At 46.0% G+C, this 23,536-nt stretch overlaps 2 protein-coding genes across 2 annotated transcripts in view; one reads left to right on the top strand and one right to left on the bottom strand.

Moving 5' to 3' along the window:
* The window catches only part of LOC118389218 (sphingosine kinase 1-like), a 31,396-nt gene extending 14,844 nt beyond the window's left edge, over window positions 1-16,552 (top strand). Inside the window, exons 2-5 of the mRNA XM_035779057.2 lie at window positions 5,145-5,294; window positions 10,514-10,608; window positions 10,932-11,047; window positions 12,221-16,552. Of these exons, the coding sequence (XP_035634950.1) occupies window positions 5,145-5,294; window positions 10,514-10,608; window positions 10,932-11,047; window positions 12,221-13,136 (1,277 nt within the window). The 3' untranslated portion in view covers window positions 13,137-16,552. The remainder of the gene's footprint in view (window positions 1-5,144; window positions 5,295-10,513; window positions 10,609-10,931; window positions 11,048-12,220) is intronic.
* Window positions 16,553-16,865: 313 nt separating this feature from the next.
* LOC118389217 ((E3-independent) E2 ubiquitin-conjugating enzyme UBE2O-like) overlaps window positions 16,866-23,536 on the bottom strand; it is a 54,875-nt gene continuing 48,204 nt past the window's right edge. The window contains exons 19-21 of the mRNA XM_052526061.1: window positions 23,185-23,339; window positions 21,690-22,267; window positions 16,866-21,456 (exon numbers count right to left, since the gene is read on the bottom strand). Coding sequence (XP_052382021.1) covers window positions 21,444-21,456; window positions 21,690-22,267; window positions 23,185-23,339 — 746 coding nt within the window. The 3' untranslated portion in view covers window positions 16,866-21,443. The remainder of the gene's footprint in view (window positions 21,457-21,689; window positions 22,268-23,184; window positions 23,340-23,536) is intronic.

Here is a 23,536-nt window from a genome sequence, read left to right as displayed (position 1 = left end):
CCATCCTCCCAGGACTTCATTACACAACAGTTATAAATGAGGGCCCTGCCGTCTCCCATCCTCCCAGGACTTCATTACGCAACAGTTATAAATGAGGGCCCTGCCGTCTCCATCCTCCCAGGACTTCATTACGCAACAGTTATAAATGAGGGCCCTGCCGTCTCCATCCTCCCCGGACTTCATTACTCAACAGTTATAAATGAGGGCCCTGCCGTCTCCATCCTCCCAGGACTTCATTACGCAACAGTTATAAATGAGGGCCCTGCCGTCTCCATCCTCCCAGGACTTCATTACTCAACAGTTATAAATGAGTGCCCTGCCGTCTCCATCCTCCCAGGACTTCATTACGCAACAGTTATAAATGAGGGCCCTGCCGTCTCCATCCTCCCAGGACTTCATTACGCAACAGTTATAAATGAGGGCCCTGCCGTCTCCATCCTCCCAGGACTTCATTACGCAACAGTTATAAATGAGGGCCCTGCCGTCTCCATCCTCCCAGGACTTCATTACACAACAGTTATAAATGAGGGCCCTGCCGTCTCCATCCTCCCAGGACTTCATTACGCAACAGTTATAAATGAGGGCCCTGCCGTCTCCATCCTCCCAGGACTTCATTACGCAACAGTTATAAATGAGGGCCCTGCCGTCTCCATCCTCCCAGGACTTCATTACTCAACAGTTATAAATGAGGGCCCTGCCGTCTCCATCCTCCCAGGACTTCATTACGCAACAGTTATAAATGAGGGCCCTGCCGTCTCCATCCTCCCAGGACTTCATTACTCAACAGTTATAAATGAGGGCCCTGCCGTCTCCATCCTCCCAGGACTTCATTACGCAACAGTTATAAATGAGGGCCCTGCCGTCTCCATCCTCCCAGGACTTCATTACGCAACAGTTATAAATGAGGGCCCTGCCGTCTCCATCCTCCCAGGACTTCATTACACAACAGTTATAAATGAGGGCCCTGCCGTCTCCATCCTCCCAGGACTTCATTACTTGTTATGAAAGGGTCCACATTTCATAGAAACACTTTTTTTCTCAGGGAAAAAAGGGACGTCCCATTAGGCAAAGACATCAGATAAACATCCGATTTGGTTGATATTAAAGTGGTAAACGTGAATTCAACTTGGAATGAACCGAAAACACTATTGTTGGTATGTGGTTAGAATGAGACATGAAAAACTGTGTGGCTTTTTTAGCAAATTCATGATGTTGCTTCAACCTATATTTTGTGTGAGGATGATTTTTTTAAAAAATGTATTTTAGATGGAAGTGTATTTGGGGCCGCTACAAAGCTTTTATCTATACTGAGCAAAGATCTGGACAGTTTTAATGATTTTACTGAGTTACAGTTCATATAAGGAAATCAGTCAATTGAGAAATTAATTCGGCCCCAATCTATGGATTTCACAGGACTGGTTAGGGGCACAGCCATGGGTGGGACTGGGAGGACATAGTCTCTTCTTCACCACACTGTCTGTGTGGGTGGACAATTTCAGTTTGTCTGTGATGTGTAAGCCGAGGAACTTAATGTTCCACCTTTTCCACTGCTGTCCTTTCAATGTGGATAGAGGGGTGCTCCCTCTGCTGTTTCCTGAAGTCAATGATCATCTCCTTTGTTTTGTTGACGGTGAGTGAGAGGTTATTTTCCTGACACCACACTCTGAGTGCCCTCACCTCCTCCCTGTTGGCTGTCTCATCGTTGTTGGCAATCAAGCCCACTACTGTTGTCGTCTGCAAACTTGATGATTGAGTTGGAGGCGTGCATGGCCACGCAGTGAACATGGAGTACAGGAGGGGGCACGCACCCTTATGGGGCCCCAGTGTTGAGGGTCAGCGAAGAGATGGAGATGTTGTTTCCTACCTTCATCACATGGGGGCGGCCCGTCAGAAATTCCAGAACCCAATTGCGCAGGGAGGGGTTGAGACCCCCCAGGGCCTCCAGCTTGATGATGAGCTTGGAGGGTACTATGATATTGAAAGCTGAGCTGTAGTCAATGAACAGCATTCTTACATAGGTATTCATCTTGTCCAGATGTGATTGTGCAGTGTGATGGCGATTGCATAATCTGTGGACCCGTTGGGGCAGTATACAAACTGAAGTGGATGGCCGGTAAGGTGGTGGTGATATGATCCTTGACTAGTCTCTCAAAGCACTTCATGATGACAGAAGTGAGTGCTACAGGGCAGTATTAATTTAGTTCAGTTCTTTGCCTTCTTGGGCACATGAACAATGGTGGCCATCTTGAAGCATATGGGGACAGCAGACTGGGATAGGGAGCGATTGAATATGTTCGTAAACACACCAGCCAGCTGATCTGCGCATGCTCTGAGGACGTGGCTAGGGATGCCGGTCTAGGCCAGCAGCCTTGTGAAGGTTAGCATGTTTAAATGTTTTACTCACCTCGGCCACAGAGAAGGAGAGGGGGGCGCAGTCCTTGTTAACGGGCCGCAACGGTGGCACTGTATTATCCTCAAAGCGGGCAAAGAGAGTTCTTAGTTTGTCTGGAATGCGTCGTGGTCGGATTTGTCGTGGGGAAGGCAGGGGAGGGCTTTGTATGCATCACAGAAGTTAGATTATTACCCCACGTGTACTACAATCAACATGCTGATAGAATTTAGGTAGCCTTGTTCTCAAATTTGCATTGTTAAAATCCCCAGCTACAATAAATGCAGCCTCAGGATATATGGTTTCCAGTTTACATAGAGTCCAGTGAAGTTCCTTATGGGCCGTTGTGGTATCTGCTTGAGGGGGAGTGTACAGAGCTGTGACTATAACCGCCGAGAATTATCTTTGGAGGTAATATGGCCGGCATTTGATTGTAAGGAATTGTAGGTTGGGTGAGCAGAAGGACATGAGTTCCTGTATGTTGTTATGATTACACCACGAGTCGTTAATCATAAAGCATACACCCCCGCCCTTCCTCTTCCCAGAGAGGTGTTTATCACTGTCGGCGTGATGCATGGAGAAGCCTGGTGGCTGAATCGATTCCGACAACATATCCCGAAAGAGCCATGTTTCCGTGAATCAGAGGATGTTACAATCTCTGATGTCTCTACGGAAGGCAACCCATGTTCGAATTTCGTCTACCTTGTTGTCAAGAGACTGGACATTGGCGAGTAGTATACTCGGGAGCTGTGGGCAATGTGCACGTCTACGGAGCCTGACCAGGAGGGAGCTCCGTCTGCCCCTTCTGTGGTGCCGTTGTTTTGGGTCAGCTTCATGGATTAGATCCATTGTCCTGGGTGGTGGTCCACACAGAGGATCCACTTAGGGAAAGTTGTATTCCTGGCGGTAATGTTGGTAAATTGACATCGCTCTTATATCCAATAGTTCTTCCTGGCTGTATGTAATACGACTTAAGATTTCCTGGGAAACAATGTAAGAAATAATATATTAAAAAAACAAAATACTACATAGTTTCCTAAGGACTGGAAACGAGGCGAACATATCTGTCGGTGCCATCTTGTGTAATGATCATGTTGTTTAATCAGCTGTGTGATATGCCACTTGTGTCAGGTGGATGGATAATCTTGGCAAAGGAGAAATGCACACTAACAGGGACGTAAACTAATGTTTGCACAAAAATTGAGAGAAATGCACTTTTTGTGCTTAAGGATCATTTCTGGGATCTTTTATTTCAGCTCACGAAACACAGGACAAACACATTACATGTTGAGTTGATATTTTTGTTCAGTATACGTCAAGCAAAGTAGGAAGGCTATGTTAACTGAGGCCATGTGTTATCAAACACACAAGAAAACACGTTGTCACTTTAACTGCATTGTGACAAGACACCTACAGTAGACACACCCCATTCCATCTTACGCCCTGTTACGCTAAGTCAAAGCCCTGTGACCAAACTCCACAGATACCACATATCTACAGTACTGATAGGTGGTGTTTCATAATCTAACCTGTGTTGTCAGAGGCTTGTGTCCCTAACGGCACCCTATTCCCTTTGTAGCGCACTACTATAAAGGGAATAGGGTGCCATTTGGGACACAACCATAGACTGCAATACACTGTTTGCAGTAGTACAGATACTATAACTCTGATAGGTGGTGTTTCCTAACTTGTAATGGTGTAGTCTGCGATATATGTTGACAGTAGCTCCAGTAGACTTGGGGTCGTCTAGAGAAACACGTCCTGCCAATTAGGTTTGATGTTGGTGGATGACCTCATCCAGGAAGCATCCAAAGCACTGTCCTTGTTCTCCACCCATAGCAAGTCATTCAAGTCGTTCATCATCTGTCAAACTTGTTTACCTGGCTTCCCCATCCTCCGTGACTAAAGTACTTTAATTTCCCAGAATGGTTTAGCTAGAGCGGACTGATGCAGAAAGTTAATAATTGGCAAAGAAGCCCTGAATCATAGTTCTGAGTGTTTGTCTAATCAGTATAGTCTGAGGATTAATGTTAGAAATAAGGGATGGGAGTTTTTCCTGACCACCAATGTGACTTGAACAGGAAAAACTCAGGGCCCTAGTTATAGTGCCTGGTCATGGAACATGAACAGGAAAAACTCCTGGCCTTAATAATAGTAATAATTAATCATTCAAGCTTCTCCCTCCATTGCCTATTGTTGTAACAGAAGAGAAGTCACAGATTGACTCAATCAGAAATCTACCTGGTTTATTACAAGTTGCAACAGGGACACAACACACAGCTCGGAAACAAATAAAATGTCTAACTGGCCTCTTGGAGAAGGGCCCTTTATGTCCTAATCAGATAGCACCAAATGTTCTGATAACAGCAGCCCGAGAGGCTTTTAGGAAATAAAACACAAAATGCAATGACTGTCTGCTGCAACAGAATCAGTGTGTCCTCGATCCTTGTACATCCAGTCTGGCGTCAATCACTATCAACAGACATGAGAATAATCCATAACGTTAAGCATCAAGTCTAGTGACCATCAACCCTCACCTTGAGTAGAACATTGAAAAGGGGAAAAAATATATATAATTAAGCTAAACATTGTGTTAAACACTCTAATCTGAATATGAACTTTAGCGATTTAAAATGTTCCCATTATAATTGTCTTTGTATGGGATTCTGTGTTTGTGGGATTTTCTGCAAAGGTCACCAAAAATAGCAGGTCTAACATCTGTCATAATCCCTGTCCGTGCATCTCTCTGTTGTAGGCGTGCTTTACAGTGAGGTGCACCGTCCCTGCAGCGTCATGCTACTGGTGAACCCCCACAGTGGGAAGGGCCAGGCCCTCAGCCTCTTCACCGGACACGTCCAACACATGCTTAACGAGGCCGGTGTCCCACACACTCTGGTCATCACTGGTGAGTATAGCGTACTGTAAGTGCATGCACACACTCGCAGGTAAACGGCGCAGGCACGCACACACACACACGTAATCTCTGCTGAGTTAATGCATGTGCATACACTGACACACAGGTGATCACAGGTCAATATCCTACACTAACACCTGCAGTGACAGGTCAATGAATAATCTGACTGTCAAAGCACTACCCGGCCAAACCCTCCCCTAACCCGGATGACGCTGGGCCAATTGTGTGCCACCCTACAGGACTCCTAATCACGGGCCGGATGTGATGCAGCCTGGATAAGAATAGTGTGGGGGGTTTGATGTAACTTATTAGCCACATTGATCAGGTAATCATTGTCATGTGTGCTGCCACAGTCTGGGGACATTGTAATGATAATGTACTAGTTTTGAATTAGGCTTCTGGTTCAAAGCTCATCAAATGGGTCATATCCATTAGGACACACCTTTGCAAAATGCTTTACAAGTGAAGATGAAAAGTTTCTTGTTGGACACGTCTCTACTATGTTTTCCATTGTTTGGGGCCTAATGAATATGACCCAGATGTAGCTTTTGAAGCCCTACATTTCCGCCCTCCTTTTAGGCTATTGAGTTTCTCTCCCTCTGTTCTTAAATCACTGCAGTGTCAGAGAGCAGGCAAGATAATGAATCCCTTTCCCAAAACTGAGAGAGCAATCCTCTGAACGCATTCTGAAATGCTGAATATGTTAAAATTAGAAAAAATAAAAGACAGGTAGTCACCATACAGGTAGATGCCAACACTTTTCAGAGTAAGACAGGTTGTGCAGGCGTTAGTTTGCAAACAAAGATTCTGCATCACCATTGCTACCTCTTTTAACACTAAAGAGTCCAGCCAAGCTGTACTGGCTGGCCTCGTAATCCGTTTACTGGAACCATGCTGAAATGGTCAATGTGAAAGGAAAATATCAGTGGCTCTCAGTGCTAATCCAGTGAGACTGAGGCAGGGCCAGAGCTGTGCTAGCCTAGTGGACGGTTAGCATGGGGACGCTAATGAGCGAGGACAGGCCCATTATTGGAGCCCTGGCTGTGTGGCGGTGCCAGAGGGAGGGGAAGGATGAGTCCACTGCCCAGAGGGAGACTGGGCAACTGGGCATGGAGGAGGCTTGGCGCAAGGGTCTCAATGGATCTCTGTTTCTCTCTCTGAAAAGGATCAATTGTATGAGGACGCCTTCTCTCTGTCAGTTCAGACGAAGAAGAAAAGTATCCCATGTGGCGCAGTGGTCTAAGTGCCAGAGGTGTCACTACAGACTCTGGTTCAATTCCAGGCTGTATCACAACCGTCCGTGATTGGGAGTCCCATAGAGCGGCACACAATTGGTCAAGCGTTGTCCGGGTTTGGCCGGGGCAGGCCGTTATTGTAAATAAGAATTTGTTCTTAACTGACTTGCCTGGTTAAGTAATTATACAAGGAAAGGAAGCCACCTTATTGAGAGACACCCTAATAGATGGAAAGTGGCAGGATGTTCATCTTGGTCCTTCTGTAGCTCAGTTGGTAGAGCATGGCTTGTAACGCCAGGGTAGTGGGTTTGATTCCCGGGACCACCCATACGTAGAATGTATGCACACATGACTAAGTCGCTTTGGATAAAAGCGTCTGCTAAATGGCATATTATTTATTTTATTTATCTTCTTATTCTTATTCTCCCAGTGACACAGTCTTTCCAGTGAGATTAATGCAGGTGTGACCCATCTATATCAGTGCCAGCTGTGGTGGTTTTGGAATAGAACAGTACATGTCCATAATATAGCCTGTGGCCCAGAAAACAAGATAGAAAAAGCCACTGTTTACTATTGTCAGTTTGAGACCTAGGCGAATCTGTTGCAGGATGTTATCTTTCCAGTGCCGTTGTAACCTAGCTGTGGTTGGTTTTCAAAACAGTACAGTGAGTTCTATAGCCTGTGGCCTGGTCTCAGGGCGGGAGAGCGTGTGGTGAGGTGATTCTACTGGTTCTACATCCCTGTCCCTGGGTGCTGACTAAGCTGCCACAGCATGTCCTCCAGCTCCCAACCTGGTTGACTTATCTGCACACACACACACACACACACACACACACACACACACACACATCACTGCCTCTTCTGCTCCACCTCTGTTGACCCAAAGTCTCCAGATAGACACACACACAGCGTAGCCTTTGTGAACAGGTAGTCAGTCACCTGCAAAGAAAAGGATCCCTGCTATTACTGTCAGTGTGCATTATGGATCCCTGGCGCAGTCCTCATCGTACCTAGAACATTAAATGGTCCTTTTTTTAAATGTCATGTCTGTGTCCTTACTCAGCCCAGCAGCATACTGTATATACCCTAGTGTGAGATGGGTTTGGAACCTCCTTTTGTGGGAGGCAGGGTCAGTGAGAGTGTGGCTGGGAGGAGGGAGACAGAGAAAGGAGAGTGAAGCAAAGTGAGTAGGAACGAGGGGAGTCTGGGGACATGAAACTGCATGGTGGCATTGGAGGTTAAGCCTCGCTCTCTTTCTTTTTTTGGAATCCGAGTCCAAATTGTAGCTTCTTTAGAGGGACAACAATGGCTGCCCTGGGACCAACCCTGAGAGACACATGCACACCCACTGCAGAGAACAGAATAGTTGTCCAAACACACACACAGTAGAGAACAGGATAGTTGTACACACACACACACTGTAGAGAACAGGATAGTTGTCCAAACTCACACACACCTCCACCGCAGGGCCAGTATGGAGAAAAAGGAGCAGTGTAATGATTGTCTCATTCCACATTCCACTGAGCCGGTCAGTCAAGCTACACTACAGTACTGCACTGCGCCCAGTCCCAGACCATCCAACCCATCACCACAACAAACACTCGTAAAAATGACTAAATGCACCAACTCCCCCCTGAGCTGTCTGTGTGTATGAGTGTGAGCATGTGTGTGTTAAAGTGCTATTGGCTACGATCAGCTATCCCCATTAACAGTAAAGGGAGGATGTAAACAACATCAACATCTCCTACGCAGCAACCAGCCTCCTAATATTTTCCAGCTGCGCTGCCCTCCGTCTTGACACTGATTGGCTATCTACACACACTGTGTTCACAGCCTCTGCACATGCAAATGTCACGTGAGGAGACTGATGAAGGGAAATTGATTTGCCTGTATACTGTTCTCAGGCCCAGCAGGAGGGTAATGAATGAAAGGTATGAAAGGTTCTGCATCTCAAATGACACCCTATTCCCTACATAGTGCACTGCTTTTGACCACATGGCCTATGTAGGGAATAGGGTGACATTTGGGACATAGGCCTCGGGGGAGGCATCCGATTACTGAGGCTATGTTGCAGAGGGGAATGCGCTCTACTGTTGTGTCAAGACCAGCATAAAACGATGCAGCGAACAATCACACTACTGTCTTGTAGATTACATACACGGAAAGGAAACAGAGAGAGAGGCTATTGCTGTCAGTGGGTTTCAGACGCAAGGAAAAACAAGGGAGCATAGAAATCCACAAGAGTGTTCCCCAACTCCGGTCCTCCAGTACCCCCAGCAGTACATATTGTTGTTGTGGTCCTGGACAAGCACACCTGATTCAACTTGTCAAGGGCTTTATGATTAGTTGACAAGTAGAATCAGGTGTGCTTGTCAGGGGCCCACAACAATATGCACTGCTGGGGTTACTGGAGGACCGGAGTTGGGAAACACTACTATACAGTATCTCTGTGCAAACAGACACTGCGATCACACAAGCAGCCCAATTCTGATATTTTTGACCAATTAGATCAGCTATGAAAAAGATCTGATTGGTCAAAAGACCAGAACTGGGCTGCCTGTGTAAACACAGCCTTTGAGAGGTAAAGATAAGATTCCTTGGGGAAGAAAGAAAGACTTGGCTTATGCTGTTAAGCTTGAGTGGCTACAACCAAAGAGCTCTTAGACAGTCTGGCCTTTTATAAAGAATGTGTTTTGAGGAGAGAGGAAATATGTGTGTGTGTGTGTGTGTGTGTGTGTGTGTGTGTGTGTGTGTGTGTGCGCGCTTCTCTCTGAGAGTGTGCTACTAATATTAACCCGGCAGAGTGTTAGGGAAATGTAGGGGAATAAAAGGTGCAATTGGAAAGTAACAGTGATGGTACAGGAAGCAGTACCAGTCACTCACTATATATAGACTACACAGGAGGTTTGTGGCACCTTAATTGGGGAGGATGGGCTTATGGTAATGGCTGGAGCAGAATTGGTGGAATGGTATCAAACACATGGTTTCCATGTGGTTTCCTCTCTTCCGGCCATTATCATGAGCCGTCCTCCCCTCAGCAGCCTCCACTGATAGACTACTGCCCCCTAAAGAAAATGTATTACAGCTCTACGAGCAGTTTACCCTCACCTAAGCATAACCTTAACCATACAGGGAAATAACACAAAACTGACCTTAGGTCAGTGCTAGGGGAAACGTAATCCTTCTCCTAGTGGAATGATGGATACAGTTCTAGGATCAGCTTACCCTCCTCTAAGCCCAACCTTAACCATTGGGGGAGAAAGACGAAATCTGACCTTTGATCAGCATCATAAATGAAACGTTATCCTACTCCTGTCGCAATGTACAATCTGCTGATTGCCCCAGTCTAATTTGATGGAGGGCCCTATAACGTAGTTTGGCCTTTTAATCTAATTTGCAATGTGATACTGCATTTCATTAAGGTGGCATATCAACTGTCTCTGCCCTAAAGACATGTGCTGCTCGCCTGGTCACAGGTTGGCGGCACCTTAATTGAGGAGGACGGGTTTGTGGTAATGGCTGTAATGGCTGAAGCGGAATTGGTGGAATGGTAACAAATACATCAAATATATAGTTTCTGTGGGTTTGCCATTCCATTTTCTCCGTTCGACATTTATGAGCCATCCTCCCCTCACCAGCCTCCACTGAGCCTGGTACTGTAGGTGGCCTATCAGTTGTCCTCTACCACCAACCTCCAGTGTAGGCTACATTCCATGTTCCCTGTGTTTTGTTGTTCAGCTATTGTATTCACAACAGTTTGTCCCCGGAAGGGTCATACCTGCCCTTGTCCTCTCCATCTCAAATTTCCGCACTTTGTCAAACCACACACCCACTTCATTCCCGAAGTGATTGGAAGGTCTCACAACTACAAAAGAGAGGGATTTTGACACTACAATAACACACAAACAGTGGTTTTACAGCCACGCACACACCTAAACACATGTAAATGTACTCTTCTTCCTTGTCTGTTTTCAGAGCGGCAGAACCATGCCAGGGAGTTGGTGAGAGAGGCTGACCTGTCACAGTGGGGTGCTCTAGTCATCATGTCCGGGGACGGACTGCTGTTTGAGGTGAGGTACAAATACAATAATCCATTCCCGACAATAATTCAAATTTGCATTCTTACTTGACCTAGTAACTGTCTTGGAACTTCTGGTGCCAACATGGCATCATTTTAACTTCTAAACCTCAAACCCCAGTTTGCTGAGATCCGTGGTTCTGCCTGTCCTTGCATATTGTTGTATATGCACCGATTTTTAAGCCTATTTTTGGAGAGTTTCCACTGAAAGTGCACTTTAGTTTAGACCAGGCATTATTTTGGTCTGTGAAAGTGGCCCTAGATCTGGTGGCTCTCTGGCTGTTGGGTGACCCCTGCTCTATCTGTTCCCCCCAGGTTGTGAATGGCCTGATGGAGAGAGAGGACTGGGAGGAGGCCATCCAGACCCCACTGGGAATTCTACCTGGGGGCTCTGGTAACGCCCTGGCTGCCTCTATACACCACTACTCTGGGTGGGTGACACACCAAGACCACCATGTAGCAGTTAGTTAGCAGCAGTTAGTCCCAATAATGTACTTTGGAAAATGCGTGCTTCCCCCCTCATCTTCCATTGAGGTACTCAATCAGGCATGATTATTTGTGTCAAGTAATGCATTGCGTTGATGTTTCCCATGTTGGATCAGTGATTATCTCAAAGAAGGGAATAATTAGTTGACAACCAATTTATCCAGTTGTGTGAGAAACACACTTCCAGGAAGACCGTAAAGAAGGATACACCAGCACAGGGCCTACTACTGCCCATATGTTTGACAAACTGTATTGAGTAAATCCCCAGAATCAGTAGTGGAGAACAAACATACTGCTGCTGGATCATTCTTTAACCACCACAGTACAGAACATCAACACAATGAATCACAATTACACTACCAGCATGCCCTCCTTTCTGTCCATCTCTGCCACCCCCCACCCACCCACCCACCAGAAGCCCAGTCAACCTGCCACACAATGAGAGGAAGGACCCAGAGTCTGTTTTGTTCTCTCTGCCCTGCAGGGGATCCAGAATATTATCTGCTGCTCTGTTTTTGATCAACAGTGGCTTACTGTATCACCGGTTGTTCTATTTATATATGCTGGTCCCAGATCTGTTTGGGCTGTAGGCTATAGGACACAACGGTAAAACGGGTCAGTTTTGCCTTGAGCAGTGGCATCGGATGACTCTAATAGTTTATAGTTAGAACTCCCTCTACTGGTTGTTAAGAGATACTACACCCCAGTTCTCTTTTCAGTGACGAAGAAAATAGCTCAAAATGGTACGATGTTATTGACTATAAAAACGTGATAAAAGAAAGCCGAACAGAGACCCCAATCAATGGCTGTTATTGAATGGTGAGCCTAATGCCTAGGATGAATCATGAATACACGCTGAATATGGATATGCTGCCATATGGACGTGACCCCAATCGTACAGAACTCTATTGAGACGTCATTATCTAATAGGCTGAGGTGTAGAGGAGAAAAGAGAGCAGGCTGAGTGGTTGATGTGGGGCTGGTGGTCCCATGACCTCTCTACCCCATCACCCCCCCCACCCCCTCTCCCAGCTGGGCTTGTCTTTTGTCTGTCGTGTCTACCGCTAACTCCCCCCTCTTCCTTCTCCCCCCTCTTTCTCTCTCCTCCCCCCTGACAGGGCCCAGCCGGTGTCAAGCGAGGAGCTGCTGGTCAGCTGTGGCTTCCTGCTGTGTAAGGGCCTGGTGTCTCGCATGGACCTGGCCTCCGTCCACCTGGGCTCCAGCCCCTCCAACCCCACCCGCCTCTTCTCCTTCCTCTCGCTGGCCTGGGGCTTTGTGGCTGACGTGGACGTGGAGAGCGAGAAGTACCGCCACGTGGGCGCCGCCCGCTTCACCATGGGGACGTTGGTCAGGTTGGCATCTTTGAGGGTGTATAAGGGCCGCCTGGCATACCTGCCGGTTGACGAGGTGGATGGAGAGGAGGAGGATAGGCAATCGTCAGTCTCGTTGGAGGAGATGACGAGCGTGTCACCTCAATGCCAACCGCCATCGTCTTCATTCTGCTCCTCTACCCTCCTCTGCCGGCCTTCGAAGGACTCGCCGTGCCAGAACGCAGCTCACAACTCCCGTAACTCAAACAACGCCTTCAAAGCGAAGAATTGGGAACCCATGTCCGCTAATGCCACCCTAACAGGCCCGCCAGACTCTCTCCTGGTGCCCCTGGACCAGCCGGTGCCCAGCGACTGGGTGGTGGTGCCCGAGGAGGACTTTGTCCTCATGCTGGCCATGTACCAGTCTCACCTGGCAAAGGACCTGTATGCCGCACCCGACTCTACACTTGATGACGGCCTCATCCACCTGATATATGTCCGAGCAGGCATATCACGCACGGCCCTGCTCCGTCTCTTCCTGGCCATGGAGAAGGGCACCCACCTGGCCAACAACTGCCCCCACCTGGTGTACACCCGGGTGCGGGCGCTGCGGCTGGAACCTTACTCTCCAAAAGGGGTGATCACAGTGGATGGGGAGGTGGTGGAGTATGGGCCGGTCCAGGCCCAGGTACACGGCGGGATAGCCAGGCTCATCACTAGATGATTAACAAGATCCACTGGATAGATGGCTAGCGTTAGCATGTTATGCTAATGGTATGGAAAAGCTGACATTAGTTAGCATTTTCTGGATGATGCTAACAATTAGCGTTAGCATTTTCTGCTCACATCTTAAAGGGAGGTGGGATTAATGTACTTTTTAGTCTTCTCTCTGAATTTATTCTTTGAATTGAAGGTTTGGATTGGATGTGCCATGAAGGAGGAGCAAGGCTAGAACACAAAAAGTTCAATGAGTGGGTACGTTTCATTTCTACAGAGCCCAATGTTCTCAATCTCCCATTCATTAGCATTTAGGCTGTTCTAAAATGGCTTCCCACTAGCACAAACAACTGGCCTTTAATTGGCTGTTCCAAGCTATGACATGAATACATTACTAGAACCAAGGTGAGAGATCGATCAAGAGCTCTGCTGTCTTATACTTATGGAGTAACTCATGAAATATGAATATTTTCGCCCCACCATACATACATTCTCCGTACCAGGGGTACATATGATGCAGGGCTTGATGTAGTGTCAGTCACACACCCTGTCCCTCACAGACCCCGGGCATGCTTTATGTCTAATGGGAGGGCAGCTCAACTTTAATTTTCCTTCTTATGCAACGAATGGGGTTTGGACAGATGCCTTCACTGCTCTCATCCGCTGTGATGTGGACATATGGAAGATACATACAATCTCTGGGAGCCAGCATTGACATTATTAGAAACCAATTCATTTGAACTCAATTAATTAGGGGACAGTTGCCCCGATGCCAAAATCCTCCCTCAACCATTGATGCTCAATTACCATAGGGTTGTTTTTGATTACCTTAAATCTTGAGGGTCAGTAGTTTATCCTAAGGCCTGACTCTGGACTACTCGATGACCGGTTTTGGATTTGAAAAGATTGGAGTTTATTTTGGATTAGTCATTGTTGTGACTAATGCACCATACTTCCATGCACCATACTTCCATGACTTCTTCAACCAACCTTACATTGACATGCAAACAAATATACTAAAGAAGACGTATCTTCAAGTAATTTGATATGTGCTTGTTTTATACCTCATATTTCCATGAACCACTAGCTTTAAAACGGCCTAGAGTGAGCGACACTGCCTTTATTTATTGTGCTGTGGCCTGTCCTGCAGAGGAAGGCATGTAGCACAGGTCCAGGTTACGTGATTGATGACTTGTAGTGCCTGTATCAGGTCTCCAACTGCAGTCTTGCCCCCTACCCCTCCCCCATCCGTCCTTCTTCTCCATCCAATCCATCCATCCCCTCCCTTTCTCGACACTGCAGTGCACCACAGAGCAGTCCCAGTTTCTTGTCTGCCTGCAGCTACAGCTGACACCAACAGTACACTACACTACACACACACACACTGTACAGACCCCTTCCCCTTCTCAGCAATCATCACCTTATCATAAAGCTTGAAAACAGAGAAGAAACTATGAAATGATGACAAGAGCAACCTAAGGCTAATGTGATGCTAATACAGTAGCTAGCCTGAGTTTACACTCGTCTTAGCCTTCTTCTGTACTGATTCTGAACTCTCGGGAACGAGGGTGATTATTTTGCCTTAAACACAAAAGGAAGAGAGGTGGCGCTTGATTAAACAGCACATTGGTCAGGGGATGGAAAAGAGGGAGGGATGAGGGAGAGTATTGACTTGTTAAATGCTGCATGAGGGACCAGCATTGTGTGGGATGCATCCCAAATGGCACCCTATTCTCTATAAAGTGGTCTTGGCACACGGCCCTTCTCCACAGATACACTGCTGTGGAGAATGAACATCATGTTTAACATAAGGTTCTGACTGACACTGGGAAAGAAAGATGTTTATGTTCATCTTGTTCGCCTTATAGGGGATAAGAGGTCATGGAACTGGGGGAAACCCTGAGAGAATGTTGTTGGGCCTCAGTTTATATTTTTGGAGCCACAAATGCCCCTGATATGACTGAGTGCTGAGTGCACATTTGGGCCACAAGATCTTCCCAAAATGCAAAAATGTCAGTTTCATGTTGTGATATTATGCAATGACTGGGTTTTTGATGTTGCAAACCTGTCATCAGTCCAGTCTAAATAATTATAAATGGGGAAGACAAATTACATATTTAAAGAAATGACAAATGTGATTTTAGCTGTGCCACATGCAAAAGAAAGCACCCTTGCATTGTTTAAAGTACAAAATTATTAACTCTGCTTTTAACCCTTTCAGGGACATGAGCTCATCTCATTCCTCCCCCTACTGCTGAATTGATTGAGCTCATCTGGCGTTCCTCCCCTACTGATTGCTATTTTAGAGCAGCAGCACATTACTTTCCAATCCTTACCTTGGTTGCGTTCTCCTTGTGTGTCACGTCCGACTGACAGATTGCAACAGTATTACATGGTTAGCTGATACATAAAAATACCTATCTAGGAGTTGTAATCTCTGGCAGTCGTCGGCAACACCTGGGCAGAGGAACGCGCCCCTTAGCATGCTGGAAATCAATGAGTTATTAGGATGGGGAAAATATCAAGATTCACACGAGTCGCTTCAGTTCCTTCATGAGAAATTGTTGTTCAGAATTCTGATTTTCACAGGAGTGTTCTGCTTGGCTCAGGTGTGATATATGCTCAAATCCATTCCTTGTAGCTAGCTTGGGTCATGAGATTTTCCTGACCACTTCACTTGACCAGAACTGTGCCCTACTCAGCCTATGCAGCCCCTGGCACTTTCTCAGTTGTAACAATTCTTACCCTCTTCATTTTCACTGATTGGTAAACATTTGTCAGGTGGTGATCCACATGGTGGAAGCTCATCAGTAGGCTGGCAGGCTTTCACCTGGCCAGTTATTTTAGATCAGAGAAATGCAGGAAAGGAAACAAGGACAGGTTTTAAACGATTGAGAAAGAGCCCCTGAAACTGTTTGGTGTGCCTTGAACATGTTGCCCCTTAGTGGTGGGAAGAGGGGTGTGTACTGTACTGATGCTTAGACTTGATACCGGTCCTATTAATCTTCAATATTTCATTTCCTCATTGGATATCTAAGGGGACGGACCAACTCCTGTAACCCATTTCCAGTTGAATTGAGTGCTTGCTTAAGAACAAAAAAATGAGGATTGATGCAGCTTAGATGTCCCCGTTTGAAAACTCAGGCACAAATATACTCCATTGTTGACACTTGAAGGTGTCTAGCTAAAGAACTTCAGTCCGGTACGAACCCAAAACTCTTGGATTTGTTAGATGTAACAGTCTTACTGCTGCTGCTTTACTGTTGTCTTATTGACAGTGTTTTTCAGGTGTATTTGGTGAAGGGGTAGTAACTGTTCTTTTTATAAATCTTGATTGATGTTCTTTACTTGAGTTGAATACAGAGTTTTCTATTTTTCCACTTGGCAAAATGTTGAATCAAATAAAGTGAAAACCAAAACCTTTCTTGTTTCTTTTGAATTACACGATTAAAGTTGCCGTTTTGTGCTTTTAAGTGAGGTCAACTAAACACTACTCTGTTGTAGAACCAACTTTAAAACCACCACAAGCGACAACTTGTAACCATGGTACTGCTTGCAAAGTTTAATGCATCACTTTAAAACAGGTCTTAACATAATGAAAGCAACTGTAAAAAAAAGAGAGGAAAAAGACTGCAAATGTATACATATGTCCCAAGCGTTCACATGACCACTTACAGAGCTCAAGTTTGTTAAATATATGTATTTATAGTATAGTCATGACTTCTGTACAGAGGGATCAGGCTAAAAATCATAAGTTTATTAGTTTACCAATACAGGCCACTGTGGAAATGTTCACATCGTACAGTCAAGTCCTGTGTCTGTTCAAGGCTTAAAGCAACATGTTACATGCTTTGGCTGAATCTCTCGCAGTAATGAATACGTCTGAATATAAACGTACACAGAAAATAGTACATAACTTCATGTGCTTGAAATCCTCCATGTTTTCTTGACCTGGCTTCACATTATTTTCAGTGTTTTTGCAATAGTGGTGAAACATGGGCATGAGAGAGAGAGGTTGCAAACAGGAGAATTTTGGCGGGAACCAACTAAGGCTGCAACGCTACAAGTACTGCAGCCTAAATTGGGAAAGCAAAGGAACGTTCTTAAGGGCGTACTGTACATCAGGAAAAGAGGAAGAGAAGTAATGGAAGCCTGATTGCTATGCTTGGTACAGGAATTACTTTTAAAAAGGTGGGAGGAGAAAAAAAGGAAATCAACAACCCATTCACATGTCCTTTTCTTCTTTACAATAATCAGTTTGTATCACTCATTGACAATGGCACATTGTACTGTCTCACACTCATGAACACTAAGCATCTTTGTTCAAGCAAAAAGATTAGTCAACGCCCACATTTTCAGCACACCGGTAAACACAAGGGTAATGGACCCACAGAATATTTCTGGCCAAAAGCAAGAGCATAATAATATATTTCAGATAGATGTAAACAACGACTGTTCAAATAAACCAGGAAGCACTATCAGAACCCAGTTCTAGATCTGTTTGTGCATTCTTGGCACAGACCACACAAACAGATTTGGGACTAGGCTATTGAAGAACCAGATGGCTTTAATCTCTGCACTTTCTTTCACAGTACTCCTTTTAACACTTGATCGTAGATCTGATTATGCTTTAAATCAACTGCTAGTTAAATGAGTTGGTCAAAGCATATACAGGTCTGAGACCAGGCTACTTTCATTCTTCGGCGCACACAATGAATGGAAACACTGACCCCCGGTGGCCATAGAGAACCTCCATGTGATATTAAATAAACTCAGCAAAAAAAAAAAAAAAAGTCCCCTTTTCAGGACCCTGTCAAAGATAATTCACAAAAATCCAAATAACTTCACAGATCTTCATTGTAAAGGGTTTAAACACTGTGTCCCATGCTTGTTCAATTAACCATAAACAATTAAATGAACATGCACCTGTGGAACAGTCGTTAAGACACTAACAGCTTACAGACGGTAGGCAATTAAAGTCACAGTTAAGAAAACTTAGGACACTAAAGGACTTTCTACTGACCCTGAAAAACACCAAAAGAAAGATGCCCAGGGTCCCTGCTCATCTGCGTTAACGTGCCTTAGGCATGCTGCAAGGAGGCCTGAGGACTGCAGATGTGGCCAGGGCAATAAATTGCAATGTTCGTACTGTGAGACGCCTAACAGCGCTACAGGGAGACAGGATGAACAACACCTGCACAGGATCAGTACATCCAAACATCACACCTGTGGGACAGGATGGCAACAACTGCCCGAGTTACACCAGGAACGCACAATCCCTCCATCAGTGCTCAGACTGTCCGCAATAGGCTGAGAGAGGCTGGACTGAGGGCTTCTAGGCCTGTTGTAAGGCAGGTCCTCACCAGACATCACTGGCAACAACGTTGCCTATGGGCACAAACCCACCGTCGCTGGACCAGACAGGACTGGCAAAAATTGCTCTTCACTGACGAGTCGCGGTTTTGTCTCACCAGGGGTGATGGTCGGATTTGCGTTTATCGTCGAAGGAATGAGCGTTACACCGAGGCCTGTACTCTGGAGCGGGATCGATTTGGAGGTGGAGGGTCCTTCATGGTCTGGGGCTGTGTCACAGCATCATCGGACTGAGCTTCTTGTCATTGCAAGTAATCTCAACACTGTGCGTTACAGGGAAGACATCCTGACATGACCCTCCACCAGCCATACTGCTCATTCTGTGCGTGATTTAATGCAAGACAGGAATGCCATGGCCAGCAAAGAGCCCGGATCTCAATTCCATTTAGCACGTCTGGGACCTGTTGGATCGGAGGGTGAGGGCTAGGGCCATTTCCCCCAGAAATGTCCAGGAACTTGCTGGTGCCTTGGTGGAAGAGTGGGGGGAATGAGGCGGAGATGCACTGCAGTACTTAATGCAGCTGGTGGCCACACCAGATACCGGCTGTTACTTTTGATTTTGACCTCCCCCTCTTTGTTAAGGGACACATTCTATTTATGTTAGTCACATGTCTGTTGAATCTTATGTTCATACAAATATTTACACATGTTAAGTTTGCTGAAAATAAAACGCAGTTGACAGTGAGAGGTTTCTTTTTTTGCTGAGTTTAGAACACTGACCATTTTTACCCAATTCAAGCAAGTATAAACAAACCAGCAATAATTTAAAGAAATATAAAAGTAATATAACAAAGTACAAGCATGACTATGCCAGAGGCCATATTGTCAAAAGTGCATCATTCACCCTTTAAACTGGGAAAATTAAAGAGAACAGGACAGCACTCCGATCTTGGGGACAGTGACACTCCATCGTGCTCATGGCAAAAGGGCAAGAACAAAACCAAATCAAGTATAAAGCTTCTGCATCCACACTCAATCTGTCTACAAACTACTATCAATCTCCAATCTCCATCACCGAACAGCAGTTGAGAGTAACACTGGAATACAGTGGCTGAAACTGTGTAACTTTATCATTCAACTTGTGGGCTGTTGCCATTGTCAAAACAGATCTGGGATCAGTTATTATGTTATATTTATTATTCATTTTTCCTACCTCCAAATGATTAAATTAAGCTATGATAAATTAAGTCCAGGGAAAGCTGACCCCAGATCTGATGTTAGACAACCAACCTCTGAACACTGGAATGGGGGTGAATGTCGTGGGTATCAGGCCGGGGTAACAAGCAACTCTGTACATTAGGGTCTGATAATGTATTAATAAGAAGAACAATTCAAGTAAGGCAACATGTTGAGATAAGACTCATTTAGTGATGGAATAGATCGCGTTTTTACTCGTGTCATGTGCACTGTTGTGGCCCCGCCTCTAGTAGTAGCCTAATGAGTGAGCAGAAGAGGGGATTGGGGGATAGCTCTGGAGGACCATTCTGAACAACCAGCCTTTAAAGTGGCTCAAAGGTCAATGAAAGCGGCAATAAATGAAAAAGGTCACTACCTTGAAGATGGAGAAGGTTAAGACAACGTAATAATTCTATGGAGAAGAATTAGAAAATAAACATTAAATTGAACCAGCGCCAGAGCGAAAATGAATGGAAGTTAATGTTAGCAGTACAGAAATTGCGGGCATCATAGTGAATTTCAGCTTAACTACTCAACAAACTCATGTTTCTGTCATTCTATTCATTTAAACGTTTTTTTTCTCTTCTCAAATTATCTACAGCCACTGGTCACATTTTCAATACTAATCCTGTAGAATCAGCAACTGTGCTGGTCCAATGAATGTGTTTTTCAAACACTGCCTTACACAATCATTTCAACCTAGCCTTGATCCCTTGAAGAAAATAAAAAAAAGTCTTAAGACAGAAATGGGTGATAACTTAAAATGAAAAATAAAAAAAGTCTGTACAGTGTCAGAAAGTTATCAAGTCTTAGAATGGAAACGTTCTACAGTCAAAGATATTAAAGAGCTCATTTGACCTTACCTAGAGGAAACAGACTGTCCTTCATATAGTTACGTGTAACTGCAATCCTCTAGAGCCAGCAATGTACCGTAGGGCCTAGTAGTGTAGATAACATCCAGAAGTGGTGATTAGTATGTAAACTTGTCACTCAAGTGTTTCTGCAACGGCATGTTTTGGTGCGAGCGATTGGCGAGGAAGCCAGCAAGGACATAGCAGAGGGAAGCGGTTGTAGGTGGGCAGTTAATAACATTCAGATAGTGTGTGTCTCTAAAGTCGAGAAAGAACAACAGGAGCAGGGCAAAAAGCAAAACACCCAGTAACATCTACTTTAAAAAGAAACTCAATATGTCAGCATGTCAAAAGGTGCCCAGCCCTGCCGAGATTGTCTGTTGATTGGAGAGTGCAGGATGGTAACGGGGCACAGGAGCAGTACAAAGGGTGCCCACTAGGGTCAAAGGAGCCAGGCATACTGGGAAACGTAGTTCAGAGAAAACCCAGCTTAGAGAATCAATCCGGGTTGCACTTTTTGACCCTGCAGATTCCAGGACGCCATGGCTACTGTCTCCATTTCGTTTTTTAGATCCAATTGACACAACGGAGTAACATTTTAATTTGTGGCGCCAATTCGACAAAGAATGTCTCTCTTCAGGTAATTCCACTTCCCCTTACAGCAGCTATAGACGATGCAAGTCAATGGCACCTTTTTTTAAAACAAACCAGCTTCTCTGCATCTCTCTTCCTCTCCTTCCTTCCTTCTCCCTCGTCCGTCAGGGCCCACGAGGAGCAGACGTGTGGCGCTGCCTTCCAGTCGAGGCTCTCGCTCCTTGTCTGTGTGTCCATGAGAGCTCAGAAGGTCCAATATGGGGGAGGGTGCTTATGGTCCGTGGCTTAGATCTCCATAAGACACTCCCACTCCTCTCCCTTCACATCTGGACACTGAAGGAAAGCGCATACACCAAGTTAGCTTCTAGTGGTCTGAGGAAAGGGAGGGGGGCAAGAGTGCACTAGATAGATGGCCGAGGGGCAGGGGCACTGGGCAGCAGCTGGGCAAGGGGGATCAGAGAGTACAGGGGCTATTTGGGAGATCATTGAGGGCACAGTGCAGCTCTTGGAGGGTGGGCTGAGGATTGAGGTGGTGGTGGGCGTTGGGGGAGTCACTAGTCACTTACTTGTCCTCTACGTGGTCGGGGATGGAGGTGGCGGCCAGGGCGGCCCGGTACTGCAGCAGCACGCAGCGCACACTCTTCACAAAGCCCTTGGAGAGAGGAAAGAGGGGGAAGCCAATGTCTGGATACCCACTCCGCTCGGGCAGGAAGCTCCGGTAGCTCTTCCTGCGCTTCTTTGGTCGCACCGCCGGCTGGCTACCGCCCGCGGAGTCTGAGGCGGCCCCCCTAACCGACCCAGAGACCACCACACTCGCCCCGGCCACCACACTGGCCGAGACGGTGCCGTCGCAGTCCAAGTTCTGGCTGAGCTCCTGCTGGGAGGCGGCGGTGGTGGAAAAGCTTAGGCCAGAGTCCTCCAGCTCTCCATCCCCGGTGCCCTGGTGCTTGTTGGGGGTGCTGTGGGCCAGAAGATCCAAGGGGAGCGTCTCGTCTAGAGGACCCACTGAGGGAGGCCTGTCCCGGGATGGTCTTGGCGGAGGGCCCCTCTCGGCTAGCTCGTGGAGCTCCAGCCAGGCATCCAGGCGGTGCACCAGGCGCCAGCCGTTGGAGGTGAAGTGCTGCCGGATCTCCTGCTGGAACACCTGTTTGGAAACAGACAAAATAGATTAATTATAGTTCAATCTCACAGTGATCTGAATCTCAAAGCGCTTCAAGAGCAAAAACAAACAAGCAAAACATCATGACAGGTCAACCGATAGAGGCCAAGTCTTTCCTCCAAAGATGGAGATGGTCAGTTCATGGCTTGAGAAGAGGGAGCTGATCAGAGGAGGGTAGATGGTGATGAGAGGGTCTTTTAGCCACTGAACTTCTCCTCTTCCACTCAGTGTAACACCCACTAGGATGATGCCTCAGCAGCTCTGGACGCCAAAAGCTCACCACACTGAGTTCAGAATAGTAGCCAGTCGCCTCACCACCAGCCCTCTGCCTCAGCAGTGCTGTCTGACTCCATCTTCCATTCCTATGGAGCGTCAGGCAACTCCTCAAACTATGTTCAAAAGATTATGAACTGGCAGCCAGGTGAAACAAAAAAGCTGGTATCCTACTGTGTCCAGGTGCATTTCAAAACAAAAAGATTTCGCCAGCTAGCAAAGCCAAAAAGAGTTAACCTGTCAGTCAATCTGCAAATCCGTGGCTCAAAAACACAAGATATGCAATAAAAACTCATAGTTATCAAAAACGTTAGTAAAAATAAAATAAAACATTTGTACAATATTTACAGACCTCTACCACGACAACCACCCAACTATAACTATCCATCACCACCTGCCATTTGTCCCCGACTTATCCAGTAATAAGATAAATGAACAAACATTTTCGGAAAATTTAAAATGTGTCTTTGGCACTGATTTACAGGTCAAATTTGTAGAACAACTATGAGTATATAACAACTGTCAATTTGGGGGGGGGATTTTTAACCGTTCGTATTCACACAAATATAAAATCTAAACAAAACAGATTGGCTCTAGACAAATAAAATCAGATGAAATTGGATCCCGACCTCTATGGGAGTCTGCAGCAGCTGGGTCATGGACTGCACCATCTTGATGAGGGCCATCTCGTTGTAGCAGCGACTGTTCTCATAGCCTTCCTGCAGGCCCCGGTCACTGTCAAAACCTGCCTCATTGTAGTAGGGCTCGTTGACCAGGATCAGGCCTGGGAGAGACACACAGAGCACACTCTTTAGATTCTACAAGACCCACAATTAAGCATTGAAGGCACAGTGCAGTCAAAACAAAAACAATTGTCCTGCATTTTATAGACACAGACTATACACATTTCCATGACAGACTGACCAGGTGAAAGCGATGATCAGTTAATGTCACTTGTTAAATCCACTTCAAATCAGTGTA

This window comes from Oncorhynchus keta, chromosome 10, assembly GCF_023373465.1.
Source record: "Oncorhynchus keta strain PuntledgeMale-10-30-2019 chromosome 10, Oket_V2, whole genome shotgun sequence".
NCBI lineage: Eukaryota > Metazoa > Chordata > Actinopteri > Salmoniformes > Salmonidae > Oncorhynchus > Oncorhynchus keta.
This window is presented reverse-complemented; position numbering and strand designations above follow the sequence as displayed.